Source organism: Asterias rubens, chromosome 13 (assembly GCF_902459465.1).
Source record: "Asterias rubens chromosome 13, eAstRub1.3, whole genome shotgun sequence".
Classification (NCBI taxonomy): Eukaryota; Metazoa; Echinodermata; class Asteroidea; order Forcipulatida; family Asteriidae; genus Asterias; species Asterias rubens.
The window spans coordinates 8,341,818-8,358,557 of NC_047074.1; the positions used below are offsets into that span (position 1 = coordinate 8,341,818).

Genomic DNA, 16,740 nt, shown 5'->3' on the forward strand with positions numbered 1-16,740 from the left:
TCTGAAAAGAGCTGATGTGGTCTCATTGTTCGAACAGTATCTGCTTGTCTTCAGGAGAGTGTTAGAAATTGTGGTTTTGTCAATGATAAAAATTGTGCCCGCTTAGAACTGTGTAAATACCCACCAAGTCTGCTTCTAGCCTCTGAAATGTCGACCATTGAACTGCCTGCATGTTTTTCCTTTTTGATGCAGTTTGCCGGATCTCATTTCTTGAAAAAGAAGGGCATCCCCCAAGGATCCATCATTTCATCTTTCCTCTGTAACTATTTCTACGCTGCCATGGAAAAAGAACACTTGCCCTATTATGGGAAAGATGAGGTCAGTATGCCTACCCCAAAAGCTCACGATGGTGCTGAGTCACTCTGTGGACATTCCTTTAAGGAAAATCATGGTGTCAACACTGAAAATAACACTTTACGAAAGTGTTGTAAGTCCATATAGTGTTTCAAGTCCCTACTCGATGTGGACATCTTTTGTTTTAAAATCCACTCTTATGTTGTGTTAAAACATTCCAAGCATCCTTTTTTCAAATATTTTCTTAAAACTAACTGTGAGAAGTATATTTTGTTGTAAATAAATACCATTACAAATTGTTTTTTCGATTTATACCTTTTAAAAGGATTCTGTTTTAGATCTAACGCTTGAAATTTTTTTTTAAAGTCAATTCAAGTAAAACAAATAAAAAATTAAATGTTAGTTTGAGAAAAATCGTAGTAGTAGGCATAATCCATCAACTGACAAAGGACTTTGCCCGGGGGTGTAGAAGAATAGAGCTGTTCAAAAACAATATATAACAGTCAAGAATGTTAAATTGGAAGACAAAAAAACATGAAGAAATTGAATAGTTTTTGTATTGTTTTGTATATGATTTGATTTGATTTGATTTGATTATTTTTATTTGATTTTTTAATTTTTTATTTGACTTGATTTGATTTGATTTGTTTTGATTTGGTTGATTTGATATGATTGGATTTGATTTCTTTGATTAGCTCTTGATGCGTCTCTTGGATGATTTCCTCTTTGTGACTCCTCATCTTGAGAATGCCCAGAGATTTCTAACCCTGCTTCTCAATGGTACGTCACCATGTTTATCATCTTGTTTCAGTAGTCTCCTTACAGAGGGCAGTGGCCTTATAATAGGGCTAATTACGAATGGCTTGTATAATCTGCGCCCTGTGAACCAAATGGATAGGAGTGTAGGTTTAAGTTTGATTTTAATAAAATGATAACAAACAGCATTACTCTGGATGAAAAATCAATATTTTACAGTAAACAAAAAGATTTCACACCAAGATCATCACAATGAAGTAAAGCGATGTCAGATAAGGGAGGTGCACTATTAAATGAGACGCAGTGATATTTTTGGACCTATAAAAGTCAGATAAGCTGTGTATTGTACAGAGGACATTATGGTATATCACGCCATTGAGGCACGACTTGAAACTTGCACCACATGTAAGCTAAGGTCTTAGGATGTGGTCACCAAAATGGCAGCTTCAAAAGTATGTGTGCGATCTATGACATAGATCCACAAGAATGTACACAAGATGGATGCCCAGACCCCCCCCCCCACTCCCCCTCTGAATCTGCTCCTGATGATGGCTCTAATTAAACGTTGTTTCTTTGCTTTTTTCAAGGCCTGCCGAGTTATGGTTGCCATACCAACACGGCAAAGACGCTGACCAACTTTGCTTTTGTTCATGACGGGAAAGAAGTGAAGAGATTAGAACCATCAGGTAAGGATCAATCAAGAGATTTTAGCTAGATTTACTTCATGTTGTAGGTCATATTACAAAATTGGTTCATCAGAGTTTCAGTTTGTTTCCTGGACCCAATTTCATAGAGCTGCTTAGCTACAATGGAAGTTTTTATGTAACACACTCATGCTGAAATATTCAGTGAACATCAGTGTCGGGCTTCAGAAACATCAATCAATTCGCAACCTTCGTTCTTCTTAACGCAACCTTCTCTTGGAGCATTGGACAAAAAGTAAAGCAGGAGACCGAGCAGAAGAGCAGAAGAGCCTTCTCCAATACATGCCTGACATTGTGGAACTCAATACAAGACAGCTGCAAAAAAACAATTCAAGAAACTGCTGAAGACCCACTTGTTTCGTCGAGAGTGATTTTCTTTTTTTGGGACATCTTTGATTTAGATTTTTTAATCTGTGTTAGACACATCCTAGCGCTTTGCAGCCTCTGGAAAAGGCGCTCCATAAATGCCAGCTAATTATTCAAAGTTGTTTTGCCGTTTCTGTTGTTCAGAACTGTTTCCTTGGTGTGGACTTCTCATCAACACGGAGACTCTTGGAGTATCAAATGACTACACAAGATACAAGGATGTCAGTAAGTGATTATTTTGTGTCTCAATGCATCAAAAATCAACCAACAAATTCAATAAATCAATAATTTAATTGATCAATCAGTTAACCAATCAATAATCCATAAATTAATCAATCAATCAATTACCAGAATCAGCACTTTGTCCAAAATCATCAGGATTTATCTGGCAAATTGGTCCTGTTTCATAAGTCATGTACATAGGTGCAGGTGTTTTACATGTTACATTATACATGTAGGTGTTATATTTTGGGAGGGCTTAATTGTTTTGTTTATTTTGTTTTCTATTTTTCATAATTTATTTTTCTCTAGGTATCAGCCATACCATGATAGTGAACTTCACAGATAAGGATGTCCTTCCCAAAGTCAAGACCAAAGTACTGCAGTAAGTATCAAATTATTACCGCCAATGCAAAATGACAACTTGAATTTCCTCTTACGACACCCTGTATTTAAAGTGAAAGCAAGTGGTTCTATCCGCTAAAGTGCAGTATTCTGCATTTGAACATCGCTGGAAATTGTGCCTGATTGCAGCTTTGAGTTGTAAACCGTTCAGCACTGTTTAAAGCAAGTGATTCTATTCGCCATAAGCAAAGAATTTTGCATTTGAACATTGCCGTTAAATTGTGCGTGATTGCAGCTTCGAGTTGTAAACCATTCATGTTTTTTTTCAAAACCTTCATTCATAGATTATAGAGAGAATATTTACATGATTTTACTTTGTCGTGCTCTCATTTTCCCTTTTCTGTGATTTGTATTTATTTTTCAGATTGCTGAGGTCAAAGTGCAATAAATTCTTCCTTGATCCAGAGGTAAACAAAATTGTAGAATTTTTAAAGGTTTTTCTTGTGTCAGTTTCTTTTTGTATGTCACCATAAAAGTTGGTAGACAAATTTGCTCACTGTTCTGTTATAACAGAAAGCAATTTTTCCATAGAGCTCAAAACTATGAAATTGGCCCATTGCAATGGTGCCTTTTACTAATGGATGTTCTACTCTATTTCTTTTAACACATAGTACATGAATTCTTTATCCTGATTATTTTGTGTTTCTATTTTAGATCAACTTCCCCGAGATCATCAAGAGGAATTGTTACGAGTTCTTCCTGATCTCTGCATTTCGGTTACACAGTCAGCTTAAGGTGCTTCAGTTCAAGGAGGCAGACAAGGCTGCCAGTAAGCTCATGGGTAAGACTCTTGACTTGAAAATTGTAGTCATCCAAAAATCATCTATATTTATTAGACAAGAGTGCAGAGTTTTGTATTGTATTGTTCATCTTCTTGATGAAGGGTTGGGATCTTTCCCACCGTATATCTGTAGCCAGCTTCTGTCTTTTCTCAAGATATTTATATGGTAAATGTGGCACCAGTGTGTCCGAACTGGTTCCTCCCATCAGGGTGTGTGAGCATGAAACAATACTTTCTGCTTCTTCTCATCTCCATACACTTCTTTCTTTGCAGTAAAGTAACAAAATAAAATATTTTAAAAAAATTACGTTTTGCATCTCTTTGGAACTCCTTGCCTGGCGTGTTACATGTACCACCCTCCTACATCCAAGTCAACTGCCACCAGGGGCACGTTGCCACCTGCTCCTGAGGCTGGAACAGGGTTACCCCTTCACAGTCTGTGAGGATGTAGGCATGGATACAATGTCCTTTTCATCACCATCCGTGCATTAAAATTCTTCTCACCTTTACACATCGCTTCTGTAATCAACATCCATATAAGCCATCTTGCTCAGGTCTCCGGTCTTCAAGTGATCTTTCTCTAGCAGTCCCGAAATTAATACGATGATGGGGTGATTGAGCATTTACTTCCAACACTCCTCCCTTGTGGAACAAGCTTTCTAACTCATTGAAGACAATGTGAGAATATTGTTAATTTCAAGACCAAACTGAAATCATACCTTGTGATACACTATTTTTAATTAACTTTTGTTCTTGTCAGTGCCTTGAGATGGGTATGTTGTATGGGTTAAAAACATCTTTAATATAATTATTATTTCTATCCAGATATACTCTTTCGGCTGACAGATCAACTTCCTCACATGGGATGCACTCTCAAGAAGCAACAAGTAAAGTGGTGAGCTGCCAAAAGTGTTTTCCGAAAATCACATTTAGAAATTATCATGAAACTGTTTTCAGACGTTTCCTTGCACTGTGTTTAAAAACTGTCTCAATGTGCTTTATTAGTGCCCTGGTCGTTGGGCCAATAACATTCCTCTAATCTTAAAGCTCCCTGAGGAGTATACAGCCCTAGCTGCCATGGCGCTCAGAAGGCTTTTTCAAACACCATATCAACCTCTATCCTCACAGGTACCCATTTATACCCCTGGCTGAATAGTATACACATAATGAATGTTTATGAGTGCAATGGTGCGAATATGTTTATGAGTTGAAAGATGGAATGTTCTATTCAACGAGGCGGAGCCGAGTTGAATGAAACATTCCAGCTTTCAACGAATGAACATTTTCGCACCATTGTACGAATGAAAAACATTCATTATTTGTTTTATATAACATCCAAGTAGATCTTTGTCATTTTGATTGAAAGATACAACTTTCAAAACAAACAAAGCGTAGGCCTACAATTTTTAATTGTCGAAGTCGAATGCTAGTAATGTTACTAATATGCCTTGCAGTAACACTGCTGCGTTACCAAAGACACGCGCACGCAGTGATGTTTTTACTCAGATTTTTCGTTCCATCCGAAAAGTACCATTGCACGCTAGCAGCGTGCAATGGTACTTTTCTGATGGAACGAAAAAGCACGGTGAGCGACTCAGCGTGTATTGGTACTTTTATTTGCTATCACGTGATGGACAATCCTCCAATCAAATGGCAAGGATCTGCTTGGGTGTTATATAAAAGCAATTATAGTTTAAAGCATCTTGCTCAAGGACACAGGTGTCACGACCGGATTCGAACCAACCCACACTCGGATGACTTACACCACCTGAAGTTTAATTTGATGCTCTTAACCACTCGAACATGACACCGTTCATGAACTAACATCATAATATTTTCATTGATACATTGTAGGTTGTGCATGAAAGCATTTGAGACCAAGCTTCAACGTCATCACAGCAGATACAGAATTCTACTGAGGCGTATCAAGAAAACAAAGAAGAGAGCTGCCAACTGCCTGGTAAGCTACATGTGTAATTGGTACTTCTCTGCGAGGGACCTTGTCAAAATTAGTTCAGAACCACCAGTGGATAAAGACCATCACCATTGATTCTCCTTTTTTGAAATTGGGTGTCAGAGAAACAAATGTCACTTGATTGATTTGGGCAAGCGGCCTAAATCAATTGCCACCAGGGGCACACTGCCACCTACTCCTGGGGCTAAAACAGGGTTACCCCCTTCACAGTCTGTGAGGATGGATACTATTCACTAGGAGCCTGGCTGGTAGAGCAGAATTCACTACCTACCCAACTTTTTCTGAAATTATTATGATTTAGTCCTTTTCTCAAGGGCACAAGTATCATGACCGGGGAATCAAACCCACACTCTGAAGCCGACAACACTCGAACTCGAGCTGACAACACTTGAGCTCGGGTCCGGTAAACTAGGCTGCTAGCTACTAGCCCAAATTAACCTGCTAGCCCAAATCAGCCACGACAAGCCACAAGTCTTAGCTCTTTGTGGAGTCGAGCCCTGGGGCCATTTCACAATGATTTAATATTGATCTTTACTGGAAGTCAATCACAGCTGCTAAGAAAAGTGTGATGTCACGATACAAATCACTAAGGTACATGTAATACTGAAAATTTTTTTTACAATGAATTTTATTGCTTTGTGGAAATCTCTTTTCTCCTAATGACGAGATATGTCGACACTTACCTTCCCTTCCTATATTACATGTCTCCCCAGGCAGAGCAAGAACTCCTGGCACTAGAGGTAGCCACATCACCATCCATGCCTCAAGCTTTCAAGGAGATGAAGACATGACAGGGGAGTGTGACGCCCCATGAAGCAGGGTAGTCCATAAACCCTTGTTTGACCTGTAGCAGGGTAGCCCATTTACCTTCAATTGACTTGCGACCATCAGAGCTAAGCAAAAAAAGTAGCTAAGCACAACAAAAGAAGGCATGTCAGAATAAGGTTACTAGCCAAAATAGCATGATATATTAATATCTGTAGCTGGTATCCTTCTTATTTTGCTCTAAAATGCTCAAAATGCCTCAAGGTGTACATGTAACCCCTTGCCTTTTGTTGTTATCAAGTTTTGGCCTAAAATGCACAAAACAAATCATAAGGTCTTGCATTTTCATCAAATTTTGCCCTAAAGTGCACAACAAAATCATTTTAGAACTTTGTGCTACAGGGCCAAACAGGTGAAACATGGGCCAAAGTTATGTTATATGGTTTTTTTTTTGTGTTTGTAGATTCTATGTTTACATGGGAAACATTGGACAACGTCAATTTGGTCCCATACATTTTCTTTGACTCTCTTATACATGTAAGACATGTAGTTTGAGTAAAAGTAGCTCAATACTGAGACTGTTTGCAGCTGCTCAGGGCTCAATGTCATGGCTCTGCTTACCGCCGAATTCTGGGCTTACTATCACGATTCCCCGCTTACAAGGCAAGCGCCGAATTTCTGCGCTAGCCTTGTAAGCGTAGAATCCCTAGTAGCGCGGAGTACGCACGCGCAGACGCCAAATTTCCCGCTAACCCGTGAAATACGCTTGCCGTAAGCACGGAATTCCCTGCTTCCGTAAGCGCCGATTCTGTGCTTACAGTAAGCAGAGCCATGAAATTGGGCCCTGGTCTTTTTGGTACAAAAGGCTGCTACATGTATGGTCTCTAAAGGGTTAAACAAGTGATCACCAAAGAGGATAGGTTTAAAGTGTATACATTATTTTGTGTAAAATATTTTGTACACATTGTATTGATGTCTCCTCTTAGCCTATCCATTCTACCGTCCACTTAAAGACACTGGACACTATTTTGTAATTGTCAAAGAGCAGTCTTCACAGTTGGTGTATCCCAACATATGCATAAAATAACAAACCTGCACCATGGTCACAAGAAGTTGGGTGCTTTCTGCTGCTTGATTTCGAGACCTCAAACTCTAAATCTGTGGTTTCGAAATCAAATTCAGGGAAAAATTACTTCTTTCTCGAAAACTACGTCACTTCAGAGGGAGCTGTTTCTCACAATGTTTTATACTATCAAACTCTCCCCATTCATTATCAAGAAAGGTTTCATGATAATAATTAGTTTTAGTAATTACCAATGGTGTCCACCGCCTTTAAATAACAAAGTATACAGGAACAAAGGTAGTCAAAGGTAGTTTATAATCAATGTGTGACCATTTCATGTTAAAACAAGTAACATTAACAAGTATTGTAGTTGTTAATTTGTCAGATGTGTTATTTTACTGATAACGGAAAAGAAATCCAGCATTAATTACATTTTTAAAAGGAATCATCAAAAGTAAAGTAGGTAATCATAATTCTTAAATATGTTTCTGAGCCAAATTTGAGCTAATCGGACAAATTTTTTAATGTTAATAACCTGTTATTAAACAACCCATTTCATGTTTTTTTTCTACAGTTTCTGCTTTCCGATTTAGCTACATAATGCAGGTTTTTCTCTGAATACAAAGTCCAAACAAACAAACAAATCGTTAAAATCAAAAGCTTCACTCTGAAAAAATTAACCATGGCTAGTGTCTCATGATCCAAAAATATTAAGCTGGAATTTTGTTTAAAGACAGTGGACACTATTGGTAATTGTCAAAGACTAGTCTTCACAGTTGGTGTATCTCAACATATGCATAAAATAACAAACCTGTGAAAATTTGAGCTCAATCGGTCGTCAAATTTGCGAGATAATAATGAAAGAAAGAAAAACTGCCTTTAAAGACTTTATCCTTGTTTCAATAGATGGGTTGCAATACGAGTCATCGACCGCCATTTTTGATGCATTACCAAGGAAAAAGTGCGCGTCGTGTACGCATTGCACTTGATTCTCAGCCAATGGTAGCTCTTCATGCGTGCACAAATTATCAAATATGGTGGCCGATGACGCCTATTGCGATCCATCTATATTTGAAACATCTCACCCTGAAATGTTATCAAAATCATTCCTTTCACCCAATGGTGTGTTAATTAAATAATATAGAACGTAATACATCATTGTACATGTAAAATCAAAGCGCAACTTATACAAATAAAAATCATATAGAAGCAAGACCCGCCTGCTTTGGAAATGTTACTGTTAGAGCATAAATAATGGACAGATTCAGTTATAGTTTCTGCAAAACCAGTTGCTATTCTTTATGTTAATTACAAACTAAAAGCTTTATACAGTTACACACCTAAGTTCCGATGTCCCTAGTGTTTTCCTATTCCTAACCCCAACCCTGGCCCTAACCCCTACCCGAACCATAACCCCACCCCAACCCTTACCATAACATGGAATCACAAGAGGGTTGTCTGAATATAGAACACTGGCCTTTCATACAGTCTATTTGTGACTTATTTTAAATGTTTATCAATATATTATATTGAAGGGACGCAAAAAAGAGCTTTAAGAGCAAAATGGCCGATGAACCTCATTTTAGTGCTGTGTTAATTTGTCCGTAATGTGTGATTTTCTTGCCAGTAACTTTTTTTTTGCTCATCAGAATGGCAGTGCATATAAAAAATAGCCTCAAAGAGTGCATCATATTTAAATAAAAAGCCAAACTATTTGACATAGCAACTGTCTCTTTAGTCTGAGGAATTAAGCAAGTCATTGTACCAGACATTATTTTATGTTGCCCCATGTAACATGGACATTAGAGCAGGTGCGCGCAAACACACAAATCACATTTCAAAACATAAAAGTAATAATTGAAAGATAACCTGAAGGCAAACCTTAAATTTAAAAATCAGAATCAAGATTGTGATTTATGTAACAGCCTGGTTAACTCCTTGTTAGTAAATCATAAATATGTCATTAAGGACAATAGCATTGAAGTATTTTGTGTTGTATTGACACCTTCTCGCATTAGTTCATTTTGTACACTTCACATTCACATGCATACCTATTGGAAATGCCAATCAAAGTTAACCGTTAAGTACGACTGCTTTTGTCATGTTATTTACCATTTTAACATAAATATTTACAAATTACTTTCAATGAAAAGAAACTACGGTTAAGTCGTTAATTACCCTGTCCCTTAATACATTGTATATAAAACATTTCTTATATTAAGTTTTTTACTTATTGATTTAGAATATTTCTTCAAAAACCTTTCTTAAAATGTTGTCGAAAAGTGAAGAAAAAAAATCTTTCATTTGTCCATCTCACTTCTTGGAATTAGAAATGCAATTTGCATACGTTTGCATAATCTTAACTTACCACTAATCTCGATAATAATACAGATGTTTGAGTAATATATTATAAATAGATCTACATAATCGCCAACAATAAAAAGAACAGCAATGTTTGTTCTGAAAGGATATGAAGCACTATTAATGAAGATTACAATATCATTGATTATTGCTACAAAACAAAATCAAAAGTCATCATCCCCAAGTTGCAGAATTTTTAAGAAAATATTTATATTTTGAAATAACAAATTTTTATCATGACGCCATAAATAAAACTTACAAATTGGAACAATTGTTCAGAAATGGTCCAAAATTATGTGCAAACTTTAGGAGACTGGGGAACACTACATGTAGGTATTCAGAGGTCAATTTACTTCTAAAAAGACATTTTTGAACATTAGCTCATTTAAAAGAACAATTAACCTGGTAAGTCTGCTGCCATTGAGTGTTTCCAAAGTCTCCTATTGTTCCAAAATATTTATTAGACACATTGTCAATATCCATTTTATCGCATATTGTACAACTCATTCACAGAATAAAACAACTATTTTCAACATAAAACTGTATTAAGTTTTCCATGAAGGTACATTCCTACCTCCATGGCTTTTCAGACCAACTACCAACATTTTTTTTACTGAAATATTTTTACTAAACCAGGAAAGACAACAGAAGTCAACAAAATAGTTATATTCAAAACACACTTTGTCAATAATTTGGTTGTTAACAGTCAAAACCAAAGACTGTTTCAGTTAAATTAGCCATTGGTTAATCACTGGTTACAGCCACAAAAATGCACCCATGATGTCCATGTTTACACCTTTGACCTTTTTGTGCTTTTCTAAACTCAACCATAATTCTAGTCATATATCAAAATGAAAGCAACTTTTTAAGGAATGAATCATCAGCAGTGAAAAAAGTGGACATACTGTCTTAACAAAACAGCAATTCGTAGAAAAATGCCAGTTAAAAAAAACCTTTAAATTAAGAATTTCAGTGAAATCAGGAATCAAGATCCAAATAATTCCATTTTAGTTTTGTTTCCCTTTTTTGTGAAAAGTCGTATATATAAATATCATTTTCCATAAGGTTTAATGGCATTAAATTCGGACGTAAGCAGAGTCTTTATCTCAAAGGCTAAATGACAACACAACACAGACAAACGTGTGTCAATGTATGAAACATGATTGCATTTTTTTTCAGAACTGCAGTGCTAAATATTTAAATTTGGAATGAATATTGGTCAAGTTAAATTATCAGGAAATAATTATACCTGAATTCATAATTGTCCTCAAATTAAAATTGTTTTGTTCTGATCACTCAGTTGTGATATAAAAAATGGTGAAATAAAGTCACCAGCGCTTTTTGACAACCTGTAGGTAAGTAATCATTTACATGGAATGGTCAACATTGGTCACTTGATTTGCAATTAACCAACAAACATATAGTATCAAACATAATTTAACAATTTCATTTCTGTGTAAAAGTCTAGCCACTTAAAATGGTGACCCTTTATAGAAACCATGCATTACTGTATAAATACAGACATACACCCAGACTTCTTGGACTATCTCCTGACTATTGTAACTTTTCACACTAGATTCCTGGATTTTCCATCTACGGGAACCATGGTTAATATACATAGTGAATATGTTGGGATATGGTTGGCAGTACAATACAATCTTGCATCCCATTATTATTTGTTTCATCCGATGTGGATTTCTTCTTGACCAGTTTTTCCAAACGAAAAAAAAAATCCAGAACTTTTCCATGACTTTCTACAATACATTCCTTGATTTTCCATGTTTTTCCCCAACATCTATGGGAACCCTAGTTAATACAAAATGTATATACACAGGAAATATCCGTGGCAGTCCAATACAATCTTACAACCCGTTATTATTTGTTTCATCCGATGTGGATTTCTTCTTGACAAAAAAAGTAACAACAATCCAGAACTTTTCCATGGCTTTCCACAATACATTCCTTGATTTTCCGGGTTTTTTTTTTTCCAACGTCTATGGGAACCCTGGTTAATACATGTATATACACAGTGAATATGTATGGAGATGCTGGCAGCACGATTTAATCTTATCTCCCATTAATTTTTTCTTTACATGATTTCAAAAGTAATTTTTCTATGACTTTCCACAATACATTCCTTGATTTTCCAGATCTATGGGAACCCTTGTTAATATACACATGGAAATATCTGTGGCAGTCCGATACAATCTTACATCCCATTATTATTTGTTTCATCCGATGTGGATTTCTTCTTGACGAGATTCCGTTTCCACGTCGGCATAGCCTTAATCTTGGCTTCTCGCTCTTCCTTGTCATGGTCAACGGCGGCCTGTGCCTCCTCAGCCTTCTTGCGCTCCTTCTCCATAATCATCTTCTTCTTCCATTCTGGGATGTCTTTCCATTTGGCGTCTTCTTGTTGTTTCTTCATCGCTTCTTCTGCCTCCTTTTGCTGAAGGTTAAAAAAAAAACATGTACATGTAACAAACAAAATCATGATTTTGGTCTGACTGTGCTGTTTCCATTTCATAGCAATGCTAACTGTAAGCACACAATTTTTTTTTATTGTGCAATGCAAATCCCTGGCAAACGTGCAAGATGGGCGACTAAATTTCTTGCTAACCTGTGAAATACGCTTACACGCTTAGACGGTCTGGAACTACACGAAGGCCATGTCTCTATGGGCTTGGTCTTCGCCTTGGTGTCCCTTCAAAAATTTCCCTTAGACATGTTAGACTTTTGAATGCTCACTATGATTATTATTTAGTGCTAGCTTACTTGCATTGCCACTTACTGGTGTGACCCAGGAACACTCGGGTTAACCCCTAATCTTCCAAGATAAGTGTGCTGGTTTCTTTTACATGCACCAAAACTAGTACTATGTCCCATCTAGGGGCAAAGCAATAATGTTAAAGTATGTTGCTCAAGGACACAAATGCCAAGACCAGGACTCGAACCCACACTCTGCTGATCAGAAACAACTTGAGTCAAGTGCTCTTAACCCCTCGGCCATGACACGCCATAGTAATAGCAGAATTGGAAATTGAGTATCGATATGCTGAAAGATCGCAATTGCAAATTTGTAAGAGAATAATGAAAGAAAAAACACCCTTGTTGCATTACTCTATGTGCTTTCAGATGCATAATAGAAGGCTTCAGCTGAAGTCTTATATTTATTTAAGTGAGAAATTGCCTCTTTCTCAAAAACTTCGTTACTTGAGAGACAGACTTCTCACAATGATAAACACAGCTCTCCACTGCTCGTTACCAAGAAGAAGAAAAATATTTGCTAACAATTATTTTGGGTAATTACCAGTAGAGCCCAGTGCCTTTAAAAAGACCGAATCTTTTTTTCAGAAGTGAACTTTCACCCTCACCTGTTGCTCCTTGAGTTTTTTATCTCTCATGGCCTTCTTCCAAGGAGGCAGATCATCCTCTTGAGGCGGGGAAGCACCTTGCCCGACTCCGTTTGATGAAGCAGCACCCTGGTGGGCAGGAGGAGGGATGACTCCTGGCTTAGTGGCAACACCCTGGTGGGCAGGAGGGTGGTTGGCGGTCGGTCTAGCTGTAACACACATGCCTGCCGTCACAGACGGAGGTGGAGGTATCACTCCAAGGTAATCATCACTAGATGTTGATTTGGTCTTGGGTTTTGGAGCGACGAACGGGATGGGTTTGGCTTGGGTTTTGGGGCCAGGACTCTTCAGGGCTGGGTTTGGAGGGGTCTTCGATGGCTTAGTCGGGCTGACTGGGGGTGGCTGACGCTTGTTGATGATCTTGGCTTGCTCATCAGGGTCAGCGACTGCATGTTTCAAATTCAGAGTTAATTCAAATTCAGAGAATTGCAAAGGTCGTGAGTTCGAATCCCACTCGAGTAATATGCCTGTGATTTTTTTCCACACAGTGCCAACACACATCAGTGTATATGGGTAAAACCAAAATGAATATTTTTAATCCCCTATGCAAATTTAACATCTATTCAGCAGCTTTTAAGCAGAAAATGCTGGTAAGCAATTTACTTTGATACGCAAAAATTGAGAGGGGCACCAGTTGCAACAATTTAAACCTTTATGGAATTTGTGTCGGTAACCAGTTTTTATTCAGCAAGATTATTCTGTGCTTAGCAAGTCTAATGCTTAAATGCTTTTTGAGATTGAACCCCAGCTTTGAGTGCTTACCTTGTCCCTCTGTGCCTGGACCTTTGACTGGCTTTGGAGTAGGACGGAGTCTGTGAGCTCCTGACAGTAACTCAGCCACCAGATCATCCATTGGTGCTTCAGACTTTTTACGCTTCCTTTCGGTGTCTAATGGTTGACAACAAAATAACACTATATTCAGCAGAGTCACATTTATAAAACAATAGGGAGACCGCCAACATAAGGCTAGATAGATCAGTTAGTAGAGCACCAGCTTGTTAATTCGGAGGTCATTGGTTCGAGTCCCACTCTAGTGAATTTGTCTTTGATCATTAAACTCAAAATCAATTCCAAAAAAATAAGAGTTTTTCTCATACCATGCATTTTCAGTCTCTGAATCAAAATCTGAATTATACAGTCGGCAAAGCATCGTAAAGGAAACATCACACCAACTTTGTTTTAGAGAAGACAGTGAATAAAATTCAGTTTTCAACATAGGGGAACTGAAAAACCCAATCCAGGAAGTATGAACCAGGCTTCATCTTAAAAGAAAACAAAAATCACACTCACCAGGCGCAACTGACGACAACTGCACGTTCATGATCCCATCTAAGAGGCCTCCACCATGTCCTGATGACCCTCCCATCGGAGCAGACGGAGAAGGCGGGGGAGGAGGGGCAAAGGGTGCTACGGGTAACCCTGAGGGTGGAGGGGGTGCAGGGCCAGGCGGTGGAGGGGGCGCAGGGCCGGGTGGTGGGGGCGGGGCTGCCCCTGCATTGTCCAGCATCGGAGGAGGAGGTACAGATGACTTAGAGGCTTTCACAACTCCAGGGATCCTCGTGAAAACATTGCTGGCATTCGATGGAATTGGGGGTGGGGCTTCAGTGGGCGGGGGAGGAATGTTCGCATATAACTCGTTCAGCGATGGATCTGGCTGCTGTAGGTTGCCGTAGAGTTGTTGTTGTTGTCGTTGTTGTTGTTGGTGATGTTGTTGTTGGTGATGTTGTTGTTGTTGTTGTTGTTGTTGTTGGAAGTGATTTGATTGAGGCTGATGAGAAACAGAAGGGGGCGAGGAGCTGTCCTTGTACAATGAGTAAGGAACGTTTGAATTTCGGTGAGCATTGTTGTGAGGGGCTTGGTTAGGGGAGGTTTCGGGAAGATTCCCATAAATAGGTTGTTGGACTGCCTGTGGGGCTAGTTGGACTGCCTGTGGGGTGTGTTGGACTACTACTTGCTGTGCCTGCTTAACATTGCCATAGAGGGGCTCAGAGACATTTCCGTAGAGCGATTCCTGTGGAGGGGGAGGGGCAGGCATGTCTGGAGGCGGGGGAATCCCCTGGGTGTCCGAATACCTCCTGGGATAATTAGATGGTTGTGATACTGGGTATTGGGTAGAGGACGTTTCAGCGCTGGACATACAACGCTGTTTCTGCTCATGATATGCGACCATCTGTTCGGTTCCCATCGTAAGACGGGTATGGGGGTCTCGAGTCGGCGCAGGGGGCCTTCTCTTAACCGCTGCAACCTCTTCTTGCATCCGAGATGGTGGGTATTGATCATGTATATCGGACAACGGTCGACTTCGAGTTTTCTCGGGAGAGGATTGTCTTTTCTCGGCGGATTCAAACTGCGCCTTGAAGGCTGCAATGCGTTCTTTCTTGGCAACTCCCTCTGGCTCATCGGCGGCGCTCCACCGTTTCTTCTGGTCGACCGTGACCTCCGAACCATGTTTCTCCTCCTGTAGGAATCGCGCTCGGATGTTTGCAATGTTCTGTTTCGTCTCCTCGCTGACGTCCGACATCGGCGGTGGAGGAGGAAAATCACTGGGTATGTTTGCAACCTCTAGATCATGGGCAATTTCCATCGGTGGAGGGGGTGGGAGGTCACCCATTGGGACGTAGGTGTCCTCACTGTCTCCTTGCACGAACCCATTCTGGGATGGAGGGGGCGGGGGCGGGGGAGGGGGAAACATATCTCCCCCTGGCTGGAATGGTGATGAGTTCATACTCAGTGAGCCACTACGTGGCGAAGGCTCTTCCAGATGTTGAGTTGCCCCGCCGATATTTATGCTTGCATCGGGTCCCAAATGTAGTTCGTAGATCGGTTCGTCAAAAACGTTGTCGGCTTCCTTTGGCGTCGGTTCCTCGTCTGCTTGTGTAAGCGACGAGGAAAGTATGTTCTTGTTTGCTTTTATTTGATCTGCAGTCAGCTGATAAGGCAGGGTAGATTGGCGTCTGTCCAGTTCAGGCTTACTAACGTACATATCTTGGTTACTGTAGCCATTGCCAGTCATACACTCATACGACAATTCTGAAATCACTCCTGACAGTCGCACATTTCCTTCCATATGGGCATAATTAGAATCTGTCGAGACATTCTCATCACTTCTGTAGAATCAAAACGAGAAGAAAATTCATAATTATTCCAAAATCAGTTTTCCACATTTATAACAATTAATAAGTTAAACATTTGAACAGTTGCCCTGATCCTGGCCTAAGTGCCCCTTCAAAACCTTTCCCACAGACTTTAGGTGTTTCCAAGGAAGTGGTATGGGCACACTTCACGATCATCAGGACTTGCTAAGACAATCCTGCAAGGCACTGAGTGGATGGGCCTAACGCTGAATGACTCCCTGAGAAAGTCTGAGGATCGAGAGGGATGGAGGAAACTGATTGAAAAGTCTTCAAGGGGTACCCTCACTGTCAGAAGACTACGAGACTGGTAACAGGTAAAGGAAATGGCCTTAGTCATCAGTCAAAATTTATTCAAAAATTTGAAGTTTGATCAAAGACTACATGTAGAGCTGGATTTGACAAAGCCTGTCAGCATAAAAACTTGCTAAGCACAGAAAAATCTTGGCTTTACAGAACCTGGTTACCAGCGAAATTTAACATTGTTGTAACTGGTGCCTTACTCAT

At 39.2% G+C, this 16,740-nt stretch overlaps 2 protein-coding genes across 7 annotated transcripts in view; one reads left to right on the forward strand and one right to left on the reverse strand.

Moving 5' to 3' along the window:
• Positions 1 to 6,932, forward strand: part of LOC117298525 (telomerase reverse transcriptase-like) — a 29,419-nt gene extending 22,487 nt beyond the window's left edge. For all 5 annotated transcript variants that reach the window (XM_033781824.1, XM_033781822.1, XM_033781827.1 and 2 more), the window contains 10 exons: positions 193 to 318; positions 990 to 1,074; positions 1,638 to 1,736; positions 2,265 to 2,345; positions 2,652 to 2,724; positions 3,109 to 3,151; positions 3,399 to 3,525; positions 4,351 to 4,420; positions 5,380 to 5,485; positions 6,214 to 6,932. In XM_033781824.1, coding sequence (XP_033637715.1) covers positions 193 to 318; positions 990 to 1,074; positions 1,638 to 1,736; positions 2,265 to 2,345; positions 2,652 to 2,724; positions 3,109 to 3,151; positions 3,399 to 3,525; positions 4,351 to 4,420; positions 5,380 to 5,485; positions 6,214 to 6,291 — 888 coding nt within the window. In that variant the 3' untranslated portion in view covers positions 6,292 to 6,932. The remainder of the gene's footprint in view (positions 1 to 192; positions 319 to 989; positions 1,075 to 1,637; positions 1,737 to 2,264; positions 2,346 to 2,651; positions 2,725 to 3,108; positions 3,152 to 3,398; positions 3,526 to 4,350; positions 4,421 to 5,379; positions 5,486 to 6,213) is intronic.
• A 2,027-nt stretch (positions 6,933 to 8,959) lies between these two features.
• LOC117298310 (unconventional myosin-XVI-like) overlaps positions 8,960 to 16,740 on the reverse strand; it is a 58,726-nt gene continuing 50,945 nt past the window's right edge. For both annotated transcript variants that reach the window (XM_033781486.1, XM_033781485.1), the window contains 4 exons: positions 14,393 to 16,209; positions 13,865 to 13,990; positions 13,064 to 13,488; positions 8,960 to 12,138 (listed from right to left, as the gene is read on the reverse strand). In XM_033781486.1, the coding sequence (XP_033637377.1) occupies positions 11,899 to 12,138; positions 13,064 to 13,488; positions 13,865 to 13,990; positions 14,393 to 16,209 (2,608 nt within the window). In that variant the 3' untranslated portion in view covers positions 8,960 to 11,898. The remainder of the gene's footprint in view (positions 12,139 to 13,063; positions 13,489 to 13,864; positions 13,991 to 14,392; positions 16,210 to 16,740) is intronic.